The sequence below is a fragment of the Coenobita brevimanus genome, chromosome 98 (genome assembly GCF_032717465.1).
Source record: "Coenobita brevimanus isolate Jiangsu-jjx chromosome 98, ASM3271746v2, whole genome shotgun sequence".
Lineage (NCBI taxonomy): Eukaryota > Metazoa > Arthropoda > Malacostraca > Decapoda > Coenobitidae > Coenobita > Coenobita brevimanus.
Genome location: NC_137051.1, coordinates 21,776,887 through 21,797,013, shown reverse-complemented (window position 1 = coordinate 21,797,013; position 20,127 = coordinate 21,776,887). Strand labels below are relative to the sequence as shown.

The following is a 20,127-nucleotide window of genomic DNA, read 5'->3' as shown; positions in this document are numbered from 1 at the left end:
TCAGTACTGCCAATGTCCAACACTAGTCAGCACTCCTAATCTCATCTGTACTCCCATCCATTGTTGACAATTTAGCCACTTCTCCCCGTTCTTGACTCCCCTCCCTACCTTCCCTCCATTACCCTCTCCTCTCGCCTGCCCGGCCGTGCTGTGCTAAGTAAATCTTCCCTGGGATTTTCCACTGATTTCATCCATTGAAATAAGCCCTATGCCCTATTCTTATACCAATTAATATATACCAAAAAGAAATAAGGTAAGTGAGAGTGCCATACCCCTGGAATTGGCTAATTATCACCTGACAACACCTCACGTGCACTCGTTCGTTAATTTTCGCTGTTTGTTTCCCTTTGAAATATGCCGTATAATCTATTCTCGTACTAAAAATATATATAAGGAGGGAAGGGAGAAGCCTAAGTGATATTTACATTCACCTGGAACTACCTAATTTATAATGTATTGTCTAGATTTCCTGCCAATCACTTCACTGCTATATATTAGCAGCTGTCAAGAGGCTGACGTTGGAAGTAATGCATTTCCATAGGTAGGCCACCCCAGCCCACCCCTATCAGTTGACTGTCATCTTCTAAAGTGAAAGTACGTCTGTTCGCTCCTGCTAACTTCTGCAGATTTTTAGCCCCATGCAAAGGGCCCTGTGACCTTTACCCCCTACTAAACCTCGTGTGGAAAGAGGTAAAGGGCTGACAATTGAGAGTGACTATGATTTTTCTGTTGAGTAAAACAGTGCAAGTGGAATTGTAAATAATGTGTAAACAGCAAGTGAAAGCAATGAATGTAAATATAAGTGAACAGTGGAAAACAGTTTTATAAGTTACTTCAAGTGACAGTGCATAACACAGTGTAAATAAAATAGAAATGTAAATAATGTAAATAAAATAGAGAACGTAAATAGAAATGTAAATGAGTAGTAATATAAGAATACGAGTACAGTACTGTATATATACTCGGAGTAACGAAAGTGAAAGTTTCACTCTAGCATGTATGAATACTATGAGTTATGAGAGTGAAGGTGAAAGTGACATTCACTCTCAATGCTAGTATACAGGATGAGAAAATGAATGCTACGTATTTTACTGAAAGAAATTGAATGCCTACAGTGACAATAAACTACTATTACCGAAGGAAACTTATGGATAAAGACTGTAGATATATATAAGTGTTATATAGTAATAGAAATATAAACTGTGAGTGTTTTTATGAATGATAAATGACAGAACACCAGCGGTGAACTAGCACAAGTGGGAAGGTCATACGCCCTCGTAATTTTCATTGCTTTCACAGTGTTTTTTTTTTTGGAATATGGATTCCAAACTACTTGAGAATCATAGAATAGTGTTTCTAGTGATAATATCAGGCTGTGGTAATCATATTACGGGTTGTCGGGAAGTGTAAAGTGGAGACTTCGTTACCCAACTTCAGAGGTCTCCACAAGTCTTACGGTACTCAACAAAGGCTCAACAAACACCCCAGGAGAAAGCTGAAGGTATGTGCCATAAGCAAATGTGATTTTAATATTCTAGGACTAATAACTGATTTTTGGCAAATATTTTTAAAGAGTCTGTCAAAGCGCGAATATGCCCGCAGGAGCCGCAAGAAAAAGCAAAACAAGCCCGCGGTTAAAGGGTTAATAAACCCTTCAAAGTGAAGTCAACAATTCCTCCACTTGCAGATGACAGTGTTCAACATTCTTGAATTCTTCCTTGAATTTATCTACGGCACACTGTACCCAGCTGAGCTCCATCATCGACGAGTCTCCACTCTCCATCACTGGTGGCTGACGTTTCTTGGGGTGGCAATGTCGCATGCTTTGCGTAAACCCCAGATTTGGGCCACTCTTTGCTGCTGTCTCGCCTACAACGAGTTCAATTTACATACTACTAAAAAATATATTAAAATTCAGAAAAAAAATATATCCTCACGTACAATGAGGATCGCGTACTCTGAACTCGTGTACTGTGGGTACCTACTGTATATATATATATATATATATATATATATATATATATATATATATACAGTTACCTCTCAACTAACACAAATTTAAAAAACACGTTTTCGTTTTAACACAAGCAAATATTTAAGGAGATATGTTTAACTAACAAGGGTTTCTCGATTTAATGCGACTTTACACGTACGTGATGGTTTCAAATTAGCCGCGCGCGCCTTGGACAGTCCCGAGCTGATAGACCATGTGTGGCAGTTTATGCATAAATACAATTATTTATTCGTCTGTTGCTTAAACTGGTTTTATTCGAACTATAATATTCGAAAATGAAGTTTGGCCCCATTCTGAGCAATTTGGCTCATTTTTGGGCAAAATTTGGCCAGGAAAGTGATGGTAGATCTAAATTGTTACAACTTGATGCTGCAGAACAGAAAGAAGAAAACCACTCAGACCAAGATAGAGCAGTTCTTTATGAAGAAGACAGAAAACTTAAGGGAGTTATATTCATCACCAGTAGCACGGGAGTCAGAGGAAGAGGAATTGGAAGGACAGCAGAGCGAGGAGGGACAACAAATTTAGGGTGGGGAGCAGCGGGAGGGGGGGTAGCGGGGTAAGGAGGGGCAGCAGCAGACGACGAGTGATGCATAGATGAAGGGAGGTTGTGTGTTGTTATTGTTCGTGACCTACTTACTGTAATGAAAATGTTGCTTTTACTGTAGTGTTTTTATGACCTACTAATGCATTAATAATGCTGAGGAACTTTCACAATGCCGTGAATGAAGCAGAATTGAAAGAGGATCCACGTAGAAAACGAAAACAGTATGTATTTGGGGAGAAGTAAACAACGCTTCGGCCCAATTAGGCTCAAATGTTGTTTATTTCTCCCCAAATATACTGTTTTTGTTTTGTATGTGGATTTTCCTTCAAATTAATATTGTTGCTTTTAAGTTTAGAGTAGCATAACTCCCCAAATGGGTAGACTTTCCCAGAGTCCAGGAACATAAACCCCAATATTACCATTATTTCTTATGGGAAAATTATGTTTAAAAAACGTGTTTTTAACTAAAGTGACCTCTCCAGGAACCTAGCCCTAGCGTTATTTGAGAGGTTACTGTATATATACATACATACATATAAGTACAGTACCCTCGCGTCCAACACGCGTTAGTCCAGCACGATTCGTGTCCAGCACAGAGAGCAATATTTAGTAAGATTTAATTCGGTTTAATTACTGTAACATGGGTGCATTAGCATAACACGGACAGAGCTCTGAGAAGTGGGCGAAATCCACAGAGTTCGCCTCTAGCACGATCACCCCTGGTCCAACACGGTCATACTGGACGTTACCGTGATGCTGACAGCCAATAAAAACTTCCGATCAAGTAGCCTCCCCCGCCCATTATCGTGGTGATCGTGATGTCGCCCAATAAAAAACGCTTCTGCTGTCACGTGATGTTTTGTTTAAATTTCTCCCGCCACAACGCCACTCAGTCGCATAATTCGCATTGGAAGGTGCTTTTTTCTTGCTGCACTTTCTGCCCTTGTTACTGCATTTTACCCTGCTCACGATGCCTAGGAAGCCTTATGAGAGCCCCAAGAAGCGGTGGCATCCCCCTCAGGCCACCAAGCTAGAAAGCATCGAGAAGAAGAAGAAAGGGGAGAGGAAAGTGGACATTGCCAAGGCCTACGACATGAATGAAGCCAACGTGAGGACCATAATAAAAAACCAAGACAAGATCCTGGCAGCAGTGAAGGCTTGCAGAGTGCCAGGACAGGCAGAAGCAGGACCTTCCATGGCTGTGGACGAAGATGGTGATTCTGAGTGTGATTTCGAAGGATTTATGAGGGAGGTTGAGGAGGAGCAGCAGCCATTACCCGCTAGTGACGCCAGCAGCCATCCTCCGGGGACTCAGTAGGACTACCTACAGCCTTGGATACCACCTTCCATTCCCAGCAAGCCCACCAACACTATCCTAAAAGATTAGTTATCATTCATAGCACAGTACCATTTGTTATAATTACAGTAGTACCAGTATTTGTATAGGTATATGGTAGGTATTTAGGGTGACTTTTCCTAGGGTTGCTGACATAATTCATTTTTCCCCATAAGCTCTGTTGTTTGTCCAACACGTTTTTGGTCCATCACGGGACCCATGCATGACAATATTACCGTGTTGGACGTGAGGGTACTGTATATGGTCTTAAAGGTATTGCTGTACTGTATGTATATATATATATATATATATATATATATATATATATATATATATATATATATATATATATATGTATGTGTGTGTGTCTGTATGTGTGTATTAGGGTGGGTCAAAAATTTAAAGTTCAAAGAAACATGGCTATTTTGATGACCTATAGTATGTTTTCACATGAACTAACTGTATTTTTTTAAATGAGTCAGTGATACTCCAGCAACTTTGAATTTAGTGTTTACAGGACTGATGCTCCAAGCATTCAGTGATTACTGGTGACTGGCAACTCTATAAATGATAACCCATTGTTTTGCATTTCTGTTACCAACTACACGAACTGGTACTGGTTTACAGTTTTGAATTCTGTATGAGTCTGCGTATTTTACTGGAATCATGGCCAGTTGCAGCACACAAGAAAGCATGAGAGACTGTTTTCGGCTCATCATGCAGTCTTCCGGTAAATCAGTTGCCCACTAGCTGTGATGTCATAAGGGCATAAAGTAAAACTTCGATATAACTGACTTCAATAGACCAGAATTCGCTTTTATCGGACTCGAGGAGCTACCGGACTAAATTCCAATATATCGGAAAAAGTCCGATAAAGCCAGAAGCAGTCCGGACTGCCTGACCGCTTCTGGTATGTTCACCACAATAAGGTAAATAAAAGATATGTTTATCAGTGTACAGTACAGTATTATTATATATATTATATCATTTGATTAATGTAGTGTTGGGTCTGGTTAGTACTTGGATGGGTGACCGCCTGGGAACACCAGATGCTGTTGGCATCCCTACGTGTCATGTGAGGTTGGTGGAGGATTAGTGCCCCTCCCTGTAAAACAATTAACTCTAAGCCCTTGGCCACCCTGTCTGGGATACAGGGCGTCTGGCAATGAATGAAAATGAATGAGGATGATTAATGTAGTGAAGTTATAACACACTTCAGTACTGCAATGGTAGTCAAAACAATTTAAAAACCATTCATCCGATCCGGATTAATGTCTGATATATCGGAAAAAGTCTGGATTAGCAGGGGGAAGTGTAGATGTTGCTTTTATCGGAATTTCGCATTTTTCGGAATGGCTTGGGCCCCAATTAGTTCGTTATAGCGAGGTCTTACTGTATTTGGAACATAAATCCACAAATCCATCATTGAGCACCCAAGCCTATGTGGAAACTGTTGCATTTGAAGTAGCTTGAAGTAGCAGGAATTTACACGAAAGCTTCCCTCTCAACTACTGATTACACCAGTGCTGTTTTTCGTGTGAAATGCCTGATAGCAAAGGCACAGGAGCTCAGGAAATATCCAGTGAGCAAAAGGACTTCCAACACCTGCATAGAGAAACTTGCCAGCTTTGACATCTTATTTGACGTTAGTCGTTGCAAATGTTTCAAAAACTTCAATGCATGTGAGAGGTCTGAGTGTCAATGCGCTAGAGCAGACAAGATATCGCCTGAAGGGTGACCTTTCTGGTTGGCCGAAATAGTTGCAAAAAATGTATATTGGTGGAATAGACCGGAAGACAGCATAAAATAAGTGTGCAGCAAATAAAGTGATGAAAAGGATGCTCTATGAAGTGTCCACTAGAGATACTAAGCAAATTAATGAAGATATAATGACAGCATGTATTAACAAAAGTGATGCCTGTGATGAACAATATGATCAATATGTTGATGATGATACTGTAGAAGTAGATGGATGCAAACAGGCAGAACAGTGTCAGAACAGATTAGTCTACCCTGAGCTGAGTTGTGTAGCTGATCGATGTCAAGTAAGCAACAGAGACATCTACTCAATTGTGAATGAGCACTGAAAGATATGAATATTCTTTGTGAAGAAAATAAAGTTGCTCCCAGTAAACTCCGCTGTCAGAGAAAGTACTGGAGAGAATTCACATTGCAACAGCATAAAAACTACTTGAAGGAGATCATTTGCATTGGTTTCGATGGAAATTTCGATCAGATGCTCAAGAAAACCCCAGATGGTCAAAGAATCGGTAAGGAAGATCACTACTCAGTAGTTGCTTTTTCTGACGCCATTTATATCAACCACGGTTCTCCCAAAAGTTTAAGAGCAGCAGATATTGCTAAGGAAGTCATGTCTGTCTTTCAAGAAACAGATTCAACAAATTCATTGCAAGCTATCGTCTGTGATGGGACAAATGTCAATACTGGAAAGGGAAATGAAGTGATCCATGAGCTCGAAACACAGCTTGGCAGACCACTACAGCGGCTTGTTTGTTTGTTACATCTTGTTGAAATCATTTTCCGAAGGTATTTCAAGGAAGTTGATGAATCGACAACTGGTCAACGAGACTGCAGAGAAGTAGGTAAATCGCTTGAATCTGACCCAAAAGATCTTCTAGTTGTTGGTTATGAACATGTTCATGGAAAAACTTGCATTTTACTAGATGTTGTAAGTGATCTCAGTAAAGATCAGGGCTACCTGGAATGTGCATGTTTGGCAGTGCAATTGCCAAGTGGATATACTAATGAAGGTGTGGGACCATCTGCACAACCAGGACCACTAAATCATGCCAGGTGGCTTACGAAAGCTAATCGCGTATTGTGACTTTACATGTCAAAGGGGCAACCATCACCAATCCTAAAAGTCTCGTTTCATTCACTGTGAACTACTATGCTCCTGTGTGGTTCAGGGTGAAAGCCAACAGCTCGTGTCAGGATGGAGCCAAAAATTTCTTCTTCATAGTGGAGCTCATTCAAAAGCTGTCATTGGAGGATCAGGCAATCATTCGCCCTGTGCTTGCCAGTAACAGCCATTTCTGTCACCCAGGGAATATCCTGTTGTCAGCTGTTGCTGATGAAGATGCTGGCGTAAGCTTGCTGGCGATAATGTTGTTGAAACAAGCACAGATGAATGAGAATGATGACCAAGCCCCAGTTAGAATATTTGAAAAATCGGCACTGAAGATAAACTTCGACGCCAAGAAGTACACTGAACTGGTAGAGCTTTCCTCTGCCACAGTTCTTCCATTGCTGAAGAACAGACTGGACCAAATGGACGAAAGCCAACTCATCGTACTGGACATGTACCCTTGCCATTCCCAGGGAGTGGAACGCTGTGTCAAGGATGTCACATCCACCACAAATAAAGTATTTGGGCATGAATCACGTTGTGGCACGCTCATCCAATGTAAGTGATCTTGCAGCTTGTTCCCAAAGCGTGAAAGTAAACAAGACTTTTGATGTACAGTACAATCCCAGCTATTCGGTATCCAGACAAATGGAATACTCAGAAAAACGGGAAAATTCAAGGGCTGGTAAAAACGTCAGTAAGTTATAACGGTGCGCCATTTTGAATGGACTGCCAAACCGCCGTTTTATCGTGTCACGCGAGGCTGGGTGAAGTCGGACTAACCGAGGTGAAGGCATTTCTGGCTAATGTAAATCCCTAGTAAATCCTCATAACCAGCCCTCCTCCTCCCTCTTTCCCCTACTTGAATTCAGTCATCCTCAACACCCTCCACAATTTCCACAAATCACCAGTCTGCTTTTTACCACCAGACAGTAAACAAGCTCTGTTGCTGTTGTGTTGCTCTGATGGACGGTAATTTCAACATTCCAAAATGCCTAAAGAGCAAACTAAACGTAAACGTGTCGTGCCTACCTTGAAACAGAAACTGGACATATGCAATAGACTTGAAAAAGGCAAACATTATAAAACACTGATGACCGAATATAATGTAGGAAATCCAACAATTTATTTAAAGACCCAGCATCCAAGCTCAATGAATTTTTCATGAAAAGCGAGACAAGTAAGTCCATTGAAAAAAGGCATACTCTTCATCGTTCAAGTGGTTTTGCTTAGAAAGATCTAGGGGAGCACCTATTTCTGGTCCTCATATCGAAGAAAAAGCAAGAGAGTTTCGCAATAAAATGAATACAGAAGTCGAATGTGATTTCAGTGTTGGATGGTTAAATCGTTTCAAAGACAGGCATGGAATTTGTAAGCCAGACATCTCGGGAGAAAGCAAATCAGCAAACGCCGGTGTTTTTCTTCCTAACAGACCGACTCTAACTTGCACCACATAAATTCATCTTAGAACGCATGTGTGGCAGAGATGGAAAAAAAAAAAAAAAAAAAAATGTTAATAGGAATGAAGGTTTACTTTGTTGGAAGAAAAAAAAATATATATGCTTGCACTTCATAAGTACATTATGTATTTTATTTTGTGCAAAACAGCTGATTGGTGGCAGGTGAAGGGTGGAATGATGGAGGCCAGTCGGGGCCTGGACCGTAAGCAAAGCTTTGTGTGGGGGCACAGGTGTGATAATTCTACAGTGCAGTCTTAACATCAGTTCACCAATAAATGTTCAAGATTTTATTTCTTTATTTTTCCACTTTTATGAGTACAGTACATACAACGAATACTTCGGTAGTTAACAATGGTGCAAAACAGTGGCGGAATGATGGCGGTCAGTTGGGGCCGGGATCGTAAACAAAGCTGATGTGGGGGTACAGGTGTCGTGATAATTTACCAATAAATATTCAGGATTTTATTTCTTTAGTTTTCCACGTGAGTACAGTACATACAAGAAATTATTCGGTAGTTAACAGAATGGACTTGTGCATTTTGCAGTACCGGTACTACAAGGCATTGCATGCACGTCCACTATTACCATGGTGTGTGTTTGCGAGGCAATTTTTCAGGTGGAATCTCTTGGTGTGCCCCCTGATGTAAGTGGTGAGTACCTGAATTGTATTTACTGCTGTGATAATGATCGCCTTTGTATAGATTTGAATATCAGAACTACGGGAAAAATCTGTAACCGGGAAGGTGAATTCCCCAAGCCACCCGGTTAACTGGGATTGTACTGTATTCAACTGTTCATACCATTTCTAATGTTCTTTTTTCTTTTTCATGAAATATTGCCTTTCATATGATTTGAATACATTTATTTCAACTGTTACTTTTATTTTTAAAATTGAAAATTAACACACATGCATGTGATGTGGTGTGTGGGAGGAAGAGAAGACGGAAGGGGGTGCAAGGAACAGTGTGGTGGACTGAAGAGGTGAGACAGGCTGTGAAACAAAAGAAGAAAGCATACAATGAATGGATGAGAAATAGGGGCGTGGAAGAGGTTGAGAGGCGGAAGAGAGAGTTATATGTAGAAAGAAAGAGAGAGGTGAAAAGATTAGTAAGAGAGAGTAAGAAGAGAGTGGATGAGGAATTTGGAAGGAATTTGAGTGTAAAGTGGGGGGACTGTAAGAAAATGTTCTGGAAGGAGGTGAAGAGAGTAAGACAGGGTGGACGTGAGGTTAGCAGGGGAGTGAAAGATAAAAATGGTAGCTTACTAGTGGAGAAGGGAGAAAAAGTGAGCAGGTGGAGTGAACACTTTAAGGAATTGTTGAACATACAGGATGGAAGTAATGCGAGTATAAGTGGCTGGGGAATGGCTGGGAGAAGGAGGGAGGTGAGAAGACAGGAAGAAATCAGTAGGATAGAAGTTGTGGAAGCAATGAAGAAAGTTAAATTGGGGAAAGCCCCAGGAATTGATGGAGTGTGTGGTGAAATGCTGAAGCATGGGGGAGAGATAGTAGTAGAATGGATGTGGAAGATGTGTAGATTGGCCTGGGAGGAAGGTAGAGTCCCGGAGGATTGGAAGTCAGGTATAATTATTCCCTTGTACAAAGGAAAAGGGGAAAAAGAAGTGTGTGGTAATCATAGGGGCATTTGTCTTCTTAGTATAATAGGAAAAGTGTATGGTAGGATACTTATTGACAGTTTGAGAAAGAACAGAGGAATTAGTTGGAGAAGAACAGGGAGGCTTTAGGAAGGGAAGAGGTTGTGTAGATCACATATTCATTCTTAGATCTTTAGTGGAAAAGTTTCTAGAGAAGGGAAAGAAGTTGTATGCGGCTTTCATGGATTTGGAGAAAGCATATGACAAGGTAGATAGACAAGGATTGTGGAAAGTATTAAGAATATATGGAGTAGATGGGAAGTTGTTGAATGGTGTGAAGAGTATGTATGATGGTGCTAAGGCTGCAGTGCATGTGGATGGTGAACTAAGTGAATTTTTCTCTTTGAAGGTTGGGTTGAAACAGGGATGTGTCATGTCTCCATGGTTGTTCCATCTGTACATGGATGGGGTAATAAAAGAGGTACAAGGTAAGGTAGTGGATGTTGGAGTGGCCCTGGTGAGAGAGGATAGTGTTTGGAAACTCCCTGTACTGTTGTTTGCAGATGATACTGTGTTGTTGAGTGAAGACAAAGGGGAGCTGCAAGGCTTGGTGGATGAGTTTGGGAGAGTGTGTAAGAAACGGAATCTAAAAGTGAATGTAGGGAAGAGTAAAGTGATGGTCTCTGAGAGAGATGAAGTCAGTGAATGTACAGCGAGGCTGGATGGTGAGGAATTGGAAAATGTGAGTACGTTTAAGTACTTGGGTAGTGTGATGAGCAAGGATGAAGGTTTGGAGGGTGAAGTGCTTGAAAGGGTACAGCAGGGGAGAAAGGTTGCTGGTTCTTTGAAAGCAGTGATAAGAAACAGGGAAGTGAGCATGGAAGTGAAAAAGTTACTACATGACAGTATTGTGATACCAACTCTAACGTATGGAAGTGAAGCTTGGACGTTGTTGAAAGGACACAAGTCAAGAGTGAGAGCAGTGGAAATGAGTTATTTAAGAGGAGCCTGTCGAGTCACATGGAGAGACAGACTGACGAATGAGGATATAAAGGAGCATTATGGTGTGGATGTGGATGTGATAGGAAGCGTTATGAGGAACACACTGAGGTGGTTTGGCCATGTGGAGAGGATGGAGGGTGAAAGACTGACGAAGAGAGAGTGTATGTGAGTGAGGTGGAGGGGGGAAGAGGGAGGGGGAGGCCGAGGATGAGATGGAGGGATGGGGTGGAGAGGTATATGAGAGAGGGATGTGTGAGTTGGGAGCAGGGGAGTGAAATGGTGGGGGACAGGGCAACGTGGAGGCAATTTGTTTGTTGTCACCCCAAACGGGATTGAGGCATCTGGCGATAGACAGAAAATTAACACAGAAATTGCATTTTTGTTAATCCGAAATAATAGCAAATAATAGCATGTCTTTCTCTGTTTTTTGAGAAATAACTCTATTTTTAGATCCAAGTTGCTGGAATTGGGACATATATATCGGAACTTTTTTTTCGTAGTGTTATTGTCAGTGTAAAGGAGTGACGGCCCACAGGTAAGAGGTTAATGCAACTGTTATGCAAGTGTGGCTAACATAACATTGTGTTAATGCAACTGTTATATAATTATGCTTGCCATAAAACTGCAGTTTATAATTGTGTTTGCCATAAAACTGTAGTTACATCTTGTTAATGCAACTGTTACATAATTGTGTTAAAACTGTAGTAACATCTTGCTAATGCAACTGTTATGTAATTGTGTTAGCCGCAAAATTGTGGTTACATCTTGTTAATGCAACTGTTACATAATTGTGTTGGCCATAAAATTGTAGTTACATCTTGTTAATGCAACTGTTACATAATTGTGTTGGCCATAAAATTGTAGTTATATCTTGTGCAACTGTTACATAATTGTGCTGGCCATAAAATTATAGTTACATCATGTTAATGCAACTGTTACATAATTGTCTATCTATCTATCTATCTATAGCCCGACGCCCTAATCCCGCAAAGGGTGGCCACAGACAAAACGCCTCCAAGTCACTCTGTCACCCACCATTTGGCTCCCCTCCCCCCAACTCATCCCCCCCTCCCTCATATACCTCTCAACTCCATCCCTCCACCTCATCCTCGGTCTACCCCTCCCTCTCCCTCCCTCCACCTCACCTACATACACCCTCTTAGTCAGTCTTTCATTCTCCATTCTCTCCACATGTCCAAACCACCTCAGTGTATTTCTCCTAATCTTTTCAACCACATCCACATCTACCCCACAGCGTTCCTTCACTTCTTCATTCGTCAACCTGTCCCTCCACGTCACTCCACATGCTCCTCTCAAGTAACTCATTTCCACTGCTCTCACTCTTGACTTGTTCCCCTCTTGCAAGGTCCATGCCTCGCTTCCATACGTCAGGGTAGGGATCACAATACCATCATGCAGTGACTTCTTAACTTCCATACTTCCATAATTGTGCTGGCCATAAAATTGTAATTACATAACTGTAGCAACAGTAATATAATTGCAGTAATCACATGTGGCCATTGTAGCTAATTAACTGATAAATATGTATATAATTTATACAGTAATAGCAATACAGTCTTATCATGAATCAGCCATATTTGATGTACTGTACTTGTTTATGTAAGACACCATAGGTGTATGGCTTAGTTATGTTGCACAGAGTATATTTAAATGATATTACATGTAACTCCTTTTTTTTTTTTTTTTTTTTTAATAAAATTAGATAAATAATATTTGCAATTTGTACATTATTCACTTAGTTTCACACATCACTTGACACTTTAGTCCTCCAAAGGTTGTGAAGTTAACTTGATTTGTTATTTGATTTTAAATTCATCTTTAGGTTTAGGTTGTAAGTACTAATGTGTGTAGTTAAGTATGGCATGCTGTTGTTAGTTCTGTTTGTGTTAGGCAATTTCACTTGATTTTCCTTGTCACTGTAATATGAAGGATACATGCGTACTTATATTCTGATTCTCTGGCTTTACCAGATTTTCATATGTATTTATTACATGTTCATGTAAGGATATATACTGTCTATCACTGTGTATATATGTTAGGTAGTATGTAAATGAAATAGTACTATTAAACTAACAGAGTAAATGTTTGACTTACTTATATTAACTGTGGTGGGAATATTGGCTAGGGTGCTGCTGCTGATGATAGTGATGCTGGCTGAAGAGTGTTGGTAGGGTCTGGTCGAGGCTGGTCAGAGTCCTGGTACGACTGCATCAGCACTCAGTGTTGTTGTCCCCACTCAGCTAATGATGACACACTGCTGAGTAGCTGCCTCACTCTGGTAGTTGTGGTGGAGAAAATGGTGGTGGTGGTAATGTTGGAACAGGTGGAGATTGTGGTAGAGGGTGGTAGAGGTTGGAGGAGGGAGGAATGGAGTCAGATGTGTTGATACATGACCATGCTGGGTCAACAGTTAGCAGAGTACAGATGCACTTCCTCCATTCTCACTTTTCCTTGTTGTTGCTTGTTCTTCTTAACTTGTAGGGTTTGATTTTCCTTGCTTGTTGAGCTTAACTTGCAGGCTTGTAGAGTTGTTGACAGACGTAGTTTATCACTGCTACTGTTTCTTGTAGATTGTGGAGTTGCGGTTGAGGTGGTCAGGAGCAAGTCTTGTCTGTTTGTTTGATTGCTGATTGTTGCTTGTAGAGGAGTCATAGACTGCTTTGACTGAGATGTTAGTCAGCTTTGTTTACAGCTCGCCAACACTCTCAGTGAATGAAATGAGGTAGATATCGTAGTTTACCATCATAGCGGCTCAGGAGAGTAGTCTACTGCATATATCGATGAATGTATAAACTAATATCGATGAGTGTTGTATAAACTCGTAAGGAGTAGTTTGTCGTAGTTTACCGCTGCCACCAATCTCGATGGCGTAGTTTGTCGTCGGCTAGTGTGAATAGGTTGGTCCTTTTCTCTCTCTCTCTCTTTTTCCCCCCTTTTGTGTATCAGCAAGGTGAGTTACAGAGTAACTCTGGGTTACGGAGTTTATTGTACAGCTAAATCAATAGTGAATAACAGCATAACAGAGTGTGTCAGCAAAGTCTCCTATTGACCCTAGTGTCAGGCCTTCTCTCTAGCCCCTCTCTCCCCTTTCTGATGTGACGGGAATCTCTCTGACATTATATACAGCTTGGAGAGGATGTGTGGTGTGATGTAGTGTCTGGCAGATTTCCATTCACGTGGACTAACTGACTAGGGGTTACTTGTGTTTGAATACGTCATGAAATTCTTGGTCGTCTGGACTACGAGGAAGTTTGAAATACATCATATGTTATGGATTCTTGATGGTCTGGGACAACAAGATTGTGGATAGACATTATGTGAACTGACATTCCTAGTGAGAAGTTGTGTATATCTCCAGCAGACACTACATCCTGTACATTGTGTTTATGAGATATATACTAATGCCTATATAATTTATTTATATGTACAGCTTCATACAGGATGGTATTTACTGTAGATGTATTGTATAAGTACTTAAACCACTGAATTCTCCATGTGAAACTTCCTAGAGTAAGCTGTGGTTGCGCATGTAGGACCAAACAATTCCACAGATATAGCAACCTTGGGTCGGTAATCCCTTGGCTAATAATGACCATCGGATATAGCAAACTTTCGGATATAGCGACCCACCCCTCCCTCCAAATAGTTCGTTATATCGAGGGTTTACTGTATATATATATATATATACACACATGATATTTTTCATATCCTTAATTAAACAATCTACAGGGTAATATCCACCGACAGAACTACAGAAACAGAGTATTTTGTTACTTATTAAAAGTGAGTGATATGCACAAGGTAGATGGAAATGGGTAGAGCCAAAGCAAGCAACTTGCAGGCTGGCAAGAAGATGCTGCCAGTGCCTGCTGGGGATATAATAAATAATTCCCAACTGTCGGTGATTACGTATTCACACTATTTTCTCTTTCAATCTACTTCTGTGACCATAACTCTGCATTATTATGTAAGAGTGTTATTAATGTGTACAGTATACTAGGTGTCACTAAACTTTATTCTCCCTTAAAATTTTCCTACATAGGCTGGTGGTGGTCAGTAAACCTAACCCCCTATTTCCCACTGGTTATGTACCCCAGTATGAAAGCATTCACTTGATGAGCAATTTTCATAAACATACTGTAACTACTTGTAACACAGGACCTCCCTATACATGTATTACAATTACCTGGTGACTTTAACCAAAAAATGGCAATCCCATCCATTCCACTTACTGCTAAAAGCAAACATATAGCTGTATGTCAAATCTGTCGGGTGAAGAGTCACATCTCTGCTACACACTGATACTGTCCCAGGTTCAAATGTGGTTTACTGTACATCCCATAATCTGGATGCAGTTAAAAACATAATTCATGTACACTTAGGTTTCTGATATCAGATATCATGAATGCTTACATTTGAAAGATTACAGCTAGATGAACTAAAAAAGACTGCATCTGTCTGGCTAGCACTACTTTTCCCTTACAAAAATACCTTGACTGGTGGGAACTGATGGTAGTTAAAACTGAGGTGTGAGAAGGCATCAACAGCAGTTAAGATCTGATGCGATGAAGTGTAATGCTTCAAGTTGTAAGAGTACTTGGACTTAGCCTCTACCAACAGATGTGAAAATGAACGCAGCTCTGCACTACCAGCCTTCAAATGCTCCGTCTTGTTGTATCTGCAGCAAGGAGGTGATTTGCAATGTAAATTCTCTTGTCACATTATTTATGATGTTGATATTACTTTCCTTCCATGAAATATACAGATTATCACTCACAAGAATAACCACTAAAACAGAATTTCCACATACACTTCATATCCTACAATCCAAAAACCTTCCACATCTATAACCATGTGCGAAGCACTGTGTAGGAGCGGGTCATTTCTTCACAGACAGAAAGTGACTGTGGTGCTCCCCAGCCCTACAGCCTGGCTGCAGTGGTAGGTGGTGGCAACCATCATCCACTCACTCGAAGCAGTGCTGCCTACTTCTTTCTTCCTCTTTTTCATTCCATTTCTATGTCTGCCCTCCTCTCTTCCTATTTCTCCCTTTCCCTCCTGTCACTTTTTACTACTCTTCTTTCCACTTCTGGTGTCTCTGCACTGAGTGAGAAGCCTAATGGTTTCCTGTAACCCAGAAAGCCATTTACAATAATGGGTGGTAATCATATAACCAAATTAAGAAGTGAGGTGGATACTGATATAGTGCCCGTTAATTGGAGGAAGAGACAAAGATATGGCATGCATCCAGGGACCAAACTTTCACACTTTCCCTTATGCCTCACAGTGGTGAGATGCTGTCAGTCACAAGGAAATATCAATTCACTGCATGGGATGGCCCTGAAAGGGGGTTGCTTGCCTACCGGTGATAGGTCTGTTCAGTCAGACAGACTGGGGTTGATCAACAACAACAACAGTAACAAATTGGTTGCCTTTCAGTATTCGTAAAACACAGCATGAACGTGTATTGTGGAACTGTTAACCAATGACAAGCATGTGTAAACCACATGTTACAACAGTTAAGTATAATAAGTGCATGTAAGTGATGGTACACTACAGTCATTTCCATTACCCACTTCATAATCTCACACAGAAACACTAATAAATACAGTGATCCCTTGGTTATTGCACATTTGGTTACAGCAATTTTGTTACGAACACAAGATGAACATCTGCACTCTTGCCATTATCATGCATTTCTTGGCTAAAAAAACATCATTATCGTGCAATTGAGCTGGCTTTTGTCGACAATGATAGTGTACTATCTTTGGTTTCTAATGGATTTGAGGAAATCAAAGAAGAGGCCCTACCCGAGGAGTTAATTCCAGGCGGTAAAGACCATTATCCCTCCAGTCCCTAGCCTCAGAATCCCTTATCTCAAGCCCATCACAAGTCTCTCTATGGAATGTGTTTCTTCCTTATTGTACCCTTTTGGTCACTTTCTATTAACCCAACCATGCCTGTGTGTGTTTCTGATACTCACCATAATAGTATGTATTTAGTTGGTATAAACTGTTGTAAAAGGGAAAATTTGGGTTAACAAGTGACGTGCCCAGTACAGGTGGCCCTCCACATTCGCAGGGGTTAGGGGACACAGATCCCCGTGAATGTGGAATTTCCGAATGTTTGGTGTGCCTTCCCGTAAATGCCTCTGCAACCCCAAATCACCCCCTGTGAGCAAGTGTGCACATACTGTACCTAATAAACCATATCTGGGACCTGAAAGCGGCATAAAATATCACAAATAGTAACACACTAACTGTAAAAAAAAAAGTTTGATAAATAAGTTTTGATTGGGTATGGCTGTACTAAGTTAGTGTAAATATGTATATACCTGGTGCCTTCCACAGATTCCCGTGACAGCGTGCGTCTCACGGACATCCACGTGAGTGTGGTCAAGTCATCAGCTACATATTTACCCCAACTTCTTACAATCATACCCATTAAATTCAGAATTAACTCACCAGTGTCTCTCAAGTTTTGGCGGACGAACTCTGACAACTTGTGGTGATGATGATGATGATGATGATGATGATGAACATAACATCAATGATGCTGAAGATGATTAGCCATGCAGTTACCGATGACACAGACTGAGGGAGAGACAGAGGTGCACGGTGGTTTGGTGCCGGCCTGGTTTGGCGCGAAATGACCCGCAAGCTTCTGCACTGCTACACTATGCGACCACGAACGGAATCTTGGCTCCACAGAGGGGCAATTCGCAAACCTGCAAGACCTGCTAAAGTTGAATCCGCGAATGTGGAGGGCCACCTGTATCTACTTCATCTATCTATAGCCAGATGCCATACTCTTGTAAAGGGTGGCCGTCTGTCCTTGAGTTAGCTGTTTTACAGGGAGGAGCACTAACCCTGCACCAACCCACTTGCTGACCTGCAGAAAACACTATGGGTTGGTTATATGGTTACCACCAACCATTCTAAATGGTTTCCTGGCTTACAGGAAACCGGTACCAATTACAATAATTCTCATATGTTTTGTGCTTTCATTACTGTGCAATAGGCTCAGTACCAATTATAAGCGATAACCAAGAGATCACTGTACTGTACTGTACAATCTATCAGTTTCTCCCATTTTTCAGCAAATTGTAAGAAACAACCATCCACAACTTTAATTACATTATAACTAATTCTTAATCTGCATTCACATTTCAATAGAACAGAGAGTAGTGTGTTGTGGTCTTACCTCCAATGGTCATAAAGTTCTGTAAATCTAGACACTCCAGTCTGTGCAGCATAGTTATCAACATGGACATAAACATTGGCATCTTTGGGAATGATCTGGTGTAAGCGATGTATGGCAGTGCCACCTGGGTAGTTGTTAGCAGATATGGTGAGGAGGAGTGCAGTGAAAGCAGCATTAGCCACCAGATGGAGCACACATCCCACTGCTAAAAGCTGTCTGCTCCTTGACTTTTCACGGCCTTCCCAGCTACAAAAAAATATACAGTATAATGCATGAATGTATAGTATAAACTGAAAATCAAACACACACACACATAAATACAAACTGTGGAGAAGAGACAGAAAAGAAAAAATGAGAGGAGGAGTGATGATAGCAGTGAAGAACAACATAAATGTAGATACAGTGGAAATGGGAGAAGGCAGGGCTGAAGTGATAAAAATGAAATTAGAAACTGGAGAGAATGGCAAGGGAGATATGGAGGTAGTGTATGTTTCCCATAAGACGAAAGCATGGAATGATGATGAATACCAGGAGATGTTGTCAGATATGGCTAGTTATTTACAAAAAATAATTGAGAAAAGCAGCAATATAATTTTGGTGAGTGACTTTAACTATAAAGAGGTGAACTGGGAGGAATGGGACTCACAAGGCACCGAAGATTTGTGGGGCACTATATTATTAAATATACAGTAATCCCTCCAATATCCAACGTAATAGAGCCATAGGCAGGTCTGGATAGTAGTCCTGTCCGGATATTGGGCCCCAGCTTATGGACTTGTACTTATGGACCCTAACTCAGAAAAACACCTATACAACTCCCTCTGGACATGCATAGCACCTATTTAAGACCCAAATCACACCAATAAGGGACATAAAAGACTGAAATAAATGCAAAAGAAGCACAAAATGAGGTTTTTGAGGTAGGTTCATACAATATTCAACATTCTGGGTACTTACAAGTCCCTGGCTCCTGGACTGGTAGTTATGGACCCTAACCTAGCCTAACTCAGAAAAACACCTTCCTACTGCACATGCATAGCACCTAAGACACAGCATATTCACACCAATAAGGGACATAAAAGAGTGAAATGAGGTGTTTGAGGTAAGTATAGTATGGAAAATACAGTAGAGTACAGTATGAAACATTCTGCCTACTTACAGCAAGTCCATGGCCATCTCGATGAATAACCGCCTCCTCTTGGACTCTGACAGTAAGAAGTATTTCCTGAAGCACTTGCAGTATACTGTTCATGAAGTCTTGCACTGAACTTAGTCATTCGCACTCAGAAGTCCATTCTCTTCACAGTGCGCACTCTTGTCTAACTTATGCTCCATTGTAACTTAATATGTGTTGCACTCTGCACTTTAACTTTTTCCACTCTTATAACCATTTTCAAAACCAAAAACACGCGTCTGTTTACGTTAAATTTAGTTCAAAAATTGTCTTTTCACTCACAACTGTAAATCCTTAACACAATGCAGTTTTTTTCACTGCAGAAAACTGTAAATTCCCATGTGGTCTAGTGGAGAAGTTCTTGGCGTCTATTTACTGTCAGAGTCCGAGAGTATCACTGGCAGGTGACCTAGGGGTGCGTCGCTGGGTCGTGGTGATGGCGTACCCACTGCAGACAACTCTGAAGACAGACACAAACTCACGTCGAGCGGTGACTCCACCGTGGCTGATGTGCTGGTCTATGGCTCAGAGCATGAGGGCCTGTCTTGGGGAGGCAACGGAGTGGAGCCAGGGCTGGGTACAGCAGGGGTCACGGGCCTGAAAAAACTGTCAATCGTTGATTGACGCAAGGAACGATGATTCTGATGATTGATGATGCGCTGCCTGAAAGCACGCACTTCCTCCTCAAGTCCCAAGGGCCCCATCTCCCTGTCGCAGTCCGAGTGTTCCAGGTAGTTGAGAACGAACTCTAGGTGTTCCCGGAGTGCGCTCAGCTTGGGGATGGTTGGAGTTGTGTCATGCTGAGAGAAGTCCACATCATCATCATCGCCGTCCTCGTCGGAATCTTCAAGCTGGGTACTGACACCTGCAACTGAAGATGCGATCTCGATATCAGACAAGGTCTGATA

At 41.2% G+C, this 20,127-nt stretch overlaps 1 protein-coding gene across 1 annotated transcript in view; it reads right to left on the bottom strand.

Moving 5' to 3' along the window:
- The window catches only part of Alg12 (Alg12 alpha-1,6-mannosyltransferase), a 261,057-nt gene that overhangs the window by 31,319 nt on the left and 209,611 nt on the right, over positions 1-20,127 (bottom strand). The window contains exons 7-8 of the mRNA XM_080283639.1: positions 18,046-18,291; positions 15,334-15,520 (exon numbers count right to left, since the gene is read on the bottom strand). Coding sequence (XP_080139765.1) covers positions 15,334-15,520; positions 18,046-18,291 — 433 coding nt within the window. The remainder of the gene's footprint in view (positions 1-15,333; positions 15,521-18,045; positions 18,292-20,127) is intronic.